Genomic DNA, 6,836 nt, shown 5'->3' with positions numbered 1-6,836 from the left:
GATGTGACAGAATCATCAAAATACCATCTTTTTTTCTTAACAAAACAATTCTCACCACAAAAGTCTACATGTTGTTTCTAGAGTACCTAAAAATCTACATCAAGTCAAATAAAACATATAGTTACAACAGTTTCTATGTCTTATTTGACTTCCATAAAATCTGCTATAGAAACAATTCAGTCAAAACCAGTATAGTACCCTTCCTAGTTGCCATTTGTTTTCAGATTTGTGGGGCTGAATATATTTTCAGCATGCAGAAGCAAGTAATTTTTACTTAGCTGTTGTGTGGTGTGAGTAGATAATTTTATTGATACTTTTCTTATATTTTGGACTTGTAAGTCATATCTTAAATTCTTCTCTTGACTGTAATTTTGCATGAGTTACCAAACAAATATGGTAAGAAGAGTAACTTTGTTAACTATGATGAAAACCAGCCAGGAGACCATATATATGTATTTTTTAACTACTTGTTTTGTTTTATTTATGAATCACTGAAGTTTGTGAAAACTGGCTCTGGTATATGTCACTGGCTCTTTCAAACCTGCCTTCTTTTTAAAAAGGCAGACAGACATACAGAACATATCAGTGAGGTTTATGCCCTTGTATGTAATTTTTTCAGTTTAAAGTATCTGCAGTTTCTGCTGTCTATGTTGTAGTTCATTTAAATGGTGTTTTTCTAACATGAATGGGAGGGTGTTCCCTTATAAGGCATCACATCTCTGAATGACCACTGTTGAAGAAAATATGGATGTGATGAACCTTTGCTCTGAACCTTTGCTCTTTGCCCTTGCTCTGAAGGCTATTATTATGAACCCTGTTTGAGCAGGTTTTATTGCTTTTGTTTTGCTACTATCTGAACGCAATAAACTATGCTTCTCTGAGGAGAGAAAATATTTTTTTTTTTTTCTTGTTTGCTTGAACTCACTCTCTTTCATTCCAGCAGAGGGACCCTGTATTACTCTGTGATGGAGAAACTGTATTTTAATACTTCTATTTCACTGTCCCTTTGAAAGCAGAGAGTCCTTTGCATATCTGTCTTTGTTTCATTGTAAGCTATGCAATATACTTTCTGGTCTTTGGAATATCTTTTGCTAAAGAATTAATTAGTACAATAAATCCTGAGACACCAAGTGCTGTTAAATGGCTTTTGGCATAGGTTTTGTAGGTCTCAGTCACTTTTTAACTTCTTATCAATATATATGCACCATTCACATTGTGCATGAACTGATTTCTCAGCTCAATCTTAAAAAGCTCTTTTCTTAATGTTTTCTTAATCTCTCTCTTTTTAAGACAGATATTTTCATTTTCTTCTTTAATTCCGGATTCCTTCAACTTGCATTAACAGGCATGGAGCCTCCCGACCCAAAGACATCGAATGTAAATAAATAAGTGTAATTCTCTGCTTAAGTAAGAAATTATGTATGTCACATAAACTATTTCTTTCAGGTCTTTTTCTCTGTATTGATTGGAGCTTTCAGTATTGGACAGACTGCTCCAAGCATAGAGGCATTTGCTAGTGCAAGAGGAGCTGCCTATGCAGTCTTTAATATCATAGACAATGTGAGTATCTTTGCCCTCAATCTCATTACAAAATTTAGAAAACCTTTTCAAAGTACAGACACTATTTATGGATACAAAATTAGGGAGAGTAAATAACAGTGTGAAAAATTAAACAGACATGTAAACACAAAAGCAGATAGAATGTGTAATTATTAGTCAGTTCTTTATCTTCTAGAGTTCTTCAAAGGTAAAATACTGGATCTGTGAATCACTTGATGTTGGAGTTATCCTCTAATGCTTTTATCATGAAGGGAGTGTCCATGATGCTATATAGATACGGGATTACAGCTGGTGTAGGACTATAAGCATAGGTTTCAAGGTAGCAGCAGCTCCACCTGCATGTTGGCAACTGTAGAAAACACAACCTCATAACGTGGATATGTACTTCAGTTGCCAAGAGAGTCTGAAATCAGAGAAGCTGTGGTTTTGCTAGGTGATAAAGCTCTATGAGGTGCAATTCTGTGTTTTGGATAATTGTTAAGATTTACTTCAAGTTCTAGACCCACCCTGGATTGAAACAAAACAACTGATAGGTATGAACTCTGTTGTGCTTAATGGTCAGTGAATTGGCTCTTTCTCACACAAATTGTTTCTGCAGAAAAGGCAAAGCTATGAATAAACAGCCTGTGAAAAGATCATTAGAGATGATCTGTTCGAGTTAGTTACCAGTAATTGAAATGAATCTCAAATTATGGGTAGCTCTGGGTACAGTCTTAAGGACAAGGTAGTACATTCACACAAAAGCTTAAATGGAGACATTCATGGAGACATAGTCTTGCATGAGCAAATCATCAATGTAGTAATGAGACACCAAAACATAATGCAATTACACATTTCAGAAATCTCACCTACAAAATTATATCTAATAATAATGCAGAGTAACAGTGCACAGTGGGACTATTTTATGAAAAAAAAGAAAAAGGAAATAAGGTTGCTGGTTTCTTTATTATTATTTTATTTTGCACAGGAACCTCAAATTGACAGTTATTCAGAGACAGGTCACAAACCAGACCACATAAAAGGGAACATCGAATTCCAAAATGTTTACTTCAATTATCCATCCAGACCAGAAGTTGAGGTATTGTAAATGAAATTTTATACATATTACAGTTAAGCATGTGGATAATTTATTTTTTTTAAGTAATTAAAAAAATAAAATAACCAATCAAGTTGATTATCTAATTTATGTAAAACCATCTTGCCACCACAATGATTTTAGCTAGAATTATTTACTCCTTAGCTAAACAAGTTTTCTGAATAATTTTCCATCTAAAGCTGTAGTCAGTTTGGCTATGCAATAAAATGTAAAGATTTGTTGCTATCATAATTTATATATCTAACCCAGGTGTTTGCATACAGTAATAATAATGAGAAAGTGTGTTTCAAATGGACTTGCAATGCAGCTCTGTTAAAACTATCTCAACTAATTAAAAGATGATCCAGTCAAGGTTTTGTTATATATGGAGTAGAGATCAGAATCTGTAACAGAAAAAGTTTGCCTTTTAAAGCACAGTCATTAATCTAGAGTCATAGTACAGTGCAGGTGGAAGACATTTGAACAATTTCTGAAAATACTTTAATAATGAGTGTCTTTGCACCATGTAACTATTTTCTTCTCTACCTTGAAGGTACATCACTGATCTTACTAAGGATCTTTCTTATGTTGAATAGGCAGAAAGGAAAGGCAGAGAGTTTTCTTTTTTAAGCCATTTTTACTCATATATATGTTAAATATTTCCATTTTCTTTCTATCGATAAAGTAAAATAAATGAATATGCTTAATTTTTCATCATATAGAAATATAAATGAAAAGACAACTCTCAATCTCAGGGGATAATTTAAAAAGTTTATTAGGTATCATACAACAAGAGATTTTTCCCCCGTTTTCATAGATAAAAATTGTAGGAAGTCATGGCTGCACCAAACAGCATTATGGTAAAGAGAAACATGAAGAGGTCAAATAACTCAGCGTAATTAACTTCTGCCTAAGTTTAATCTACCTAACTTTTAAGTTAACTCATCTATTCAGCACATTTAAGTGCAGCAAAGTACTGACAGGCATGATGAAGACTACAAGTTACTTCCTATCTCACTAGACTGGTTTATTTGCTGTCCTTACTCTCCTCTGTTTGCTTTAAATTGTTAGTCCACTGAAATCTGTGATAATCTACCTGATCTAAATAAACTTAAATTTGCTACTTTTTTTACATTAGATTTAGTTGTGTCATTCTGTACAGGGTCTCTAGACTAAATGCTCTGTAGCATTATGACAAGAAGACTAAATAAGGCTGCTTCATACACTTTTCAATTGTTATTACTTATGTTGGACTTTTTGTTTTGATCCAAAAATATTACTGCAAAATAAGACATAGTGGAAGTTATTATATGTCTGCTTTTTTTTCCCAACAGTGAGATGTATTTCATTTGTAAAGCACAAAAATACTGGTTCTAAAAGTGAAGAGGCAGCAGTAGTGCCAAGGGTAGAAATTTAGGAAGACAGAGATGGTGACAAGGACACAGGACTGCAAGGTGTTGGGAAGCAAATTGGATAGTATTGGAACATATCAGTGCATGGCTGTACATTTAGAATGGAAAAAATGCCCTTAGCTCTGAAGCAGATGCTGAAGTTCAGGTCTGCATAGTTCATTGCAGTCTAGACTTTTTAGAAGACTGATTTGCAAAAAATATTCTTTTCTCCATTTCAATGTACGTTTCCAACCACAGAACTTGTACAAAGTCACACAAGCTGTACAGACTCCTGGACACCTTTTGTCTGTCTAATGTAGAAACAAAACTACTTTATTACTTTTTTTTTTCTATTGTTGTGTCTTCTTACCGCTCAGGTGATCTGGTTAATAACAAAGGTGGGCAAAATTTAATATACATGGGATTGTCATGCTAACTGTGTGTCTGTTCTCTAGCTCCACTACACAGCCCAGTACAGGTTATATTATTGAAAATAAAATGAGAGAGCAATCACATGGCAACAACAAGCTACATTTTACCTGTTGTGAGAGTCCCAAGGAAGGCAAAACTTTGTATTTTCCATGGTTGTGAAATGTTAGATTTTATGCCGACTAGTATGAAAATATTTAAATATATTGTGCAATGAAATGTTACAGTTGTAAAGTAGCTCCATCAGCAATTCAAATCAGCAGCAGAAAAACTAGGGATACTTCAAGGTTAGGAAAATTACCTTCCTTCCAAAGCAATGAGGGTATATTCTGTCACTGTCAACTGTGACTTTTGCTGTACAGTAGTTTTACTGTAGTCTGCATGGTGAGTTAAAGGTGAGGCAAAATAATACAGAAATATTGCATTATATTGTTTTTATATTTTAGCTATGGGTAGTAAGGGAATACTGCAATTTTTTTAGTTCGTGTTATTGATAATTGTGAAGTATGTTTTAAAAGACACTGAGATTGGACCAATTATGATGTAAATATGAAGAAAATTAAGCTAAAAAATTTAATCTTTTAGCTCAAAATTTAATCTATTATGTTTATACATTTTATTTTGTAGCAGATTCTGCTATAAATATGAAGGGTATTTTATTGTAGTCTTTAGGGCTGCTTCAGATTTACACTGACATTTTTACATATGGATATTTTTTTGGTCCCCTTTCTTATATGCACAGATACTGAAGGGCTTGAATCTCAACATTTCTTGTGGCCAGACAGTGGCTCTGGTTGGTGGCAGTGGCTGTGGGAAAAGTACAACTGTTCAGCTCATCCAGAGGTTTTATGATCCCAAGGAAGGCATGGTAAGATACTTCCAGTGAGATGACTGCTCTGTTTGTCACAGCTGTTAAAAGACTGGTTCTGGCCTCACTGCCCTTGTTCCAATGACATGGTAAAGTCTCCCCTAAAAGGCAAATGCCAACCTGGGGAAGAGAGAGTCCCTGATCAAAACACTTGGTCAAGTGTTTTTGCCTGCTTCCTTTTGTTTAGGTTTCCATTGATGGGCAGGATATTAAGACCCTAAATATAAGATATCTGCGGGAGATCATTGGTGTGGTGAATCAGGAGCCCGTGCTCTTTGCTACTACTATTGCAGAAAACATTCGTTATGGCCGTGAGGATGTCACCATGGAGGAGATTGAAAAAGCTACCAAGGAAGCAAATGCTTATGACTTCATCATGAAGCTACCCAATGTAAGCAAAGCAGCTGTCCTACTGAAATTATTTATCCTAAACCTTCTTGTGACAAATGGTTCCTTAGCAGGCATTCTTGTAAGCAGAAGCAGCTGCTTCCCAGAGCTGTGAATATGCAGAGCTATGCAGAGCTTCTGAGATAATGTTCTGAGATAATGTTAATTTTAATTCTTTAATTCATGGCTTGATGAGTATTTGGAGCACTACTAGAATTGTAGGGACACAAAAGGTTAGGCAGGTGTATTCAAGTGTTGTTTTTGCTGTAGTGTTTCAAAGGAAGGAGAAGAAGCTGGTGGGGCTACTGACACAGACATGCCATTTCTTTGCACTGCCTTCCTTTGGTGAAAGGGCTGTGCCACTGAGTGTTGTGAGGATGTGTGTGGTTGTCTTGTAGAAGTTTGAAACTGTGGTTGGAGAAAGAGGAGCACAGCTGAGTGGAGGCCAGAAGCAAAGAATAGCAATTGCCCGAGCTCTGGTTCGCAATCCTAAAATTCTTCTGCTTGATGAGGCAACATCAGCTTTGGATACTGAGAGTGAATCAGTTGTGCAGGCAGCACTGGACAAGGTCAGTAGTATTCTAAAATTAAGCAGGTAAGCAGGAGCCTAATATTTATGGTTTTTTTCCCAGACATTTATTGAAAGAGCTGCAAAAGATACCCATAAAGCACAGAAGTTAAATGTGAATTTTTCAAATTACCTTTATGCAGAGAATTGTTTACATCCTGCAGGTACTACAGAGAGGAATCTTGTGTCAAGATTTTCTTCATTTTCTTTGTGTAAATACCATCCTCTACAATCATCTGTCTTAAAGACATGCATTTTGTTGTCAGTAGTCTACTTGATTAACTTGTGTTGAAACCTGACAGACAAGGAAGGTAACTGTTACCAGCAAGTCATAAGTGATTGTACCAGTGACTTCGTAGGAAACACTCCAATTAGCTTCAGTCAAGATTAATATTTCTAGGTGCTTGATTTTTCCTAGTGTAGGGTAGTCTCACTAATGAACAGCTGACCTCTGGTGCAACTCAGGAATCTCTATATTTATACTTGTGCTGAGCCCCCAAATGGTATTCTGAATTTACTCAGTTGGATTCTGCTGGAGTACTGTAATGCTTCCTGCTG

General features: G+C 35.5%; 1 protein-coding gene across 1 annotated transcript in view; it reads left to right on the top strand.

Annotated features, from left to right (window-relative positions):
• LOC104392188 (multidrug resistance protein 1-like) overlaps positions 1-6,836 on the top strand; it is a 39,447-nt gene that overhangs the window by 11,074 nt on the left and 21,537 nt on the right. Inside the window, exons 9-13 of the mRNA XM_010001554.1 lie at positions 1,447-1,560; positions 2,528-2,638; positions 5,198-5,323; positions 5,511-5,714; positions 6,109-6,279. Coding sequence (XP_009999856.1) covers positions 1,447-1,560; positions 2,528-2,638; positions 5,198-5,323; positions 5,511-5,714; positions 6,109-6,279 — 726 coding nt within the window. The remainder of the gene's footprint in view (positions 1-1,446; positions 1,561-2,527; positions 2,639-5,197; positions 5,324-5,510; positions 5,715-6,108; positions 6,280-6,836) is intronic.

This window comes from Chaetura pelagica, unplaced genomic scaffold (genome assembly GCF_000747805.2).
Source record: "Chaetura pelagica isolate M959 unplaced genomic scaffold, ChaPel_1.0 scaffold127, whole genome shotgun sequence".
NCBI lineage: Eukaryota > Metazoa > Chordata > Aves > Apodiformes > Apodidae > Chaetura > Chaetura pelagica.
The sequence above is the reverse complement of the archived record's forward strand: the minus strand, read 5'-3'. Positions and strand labels throughout refer to the sequence as shown.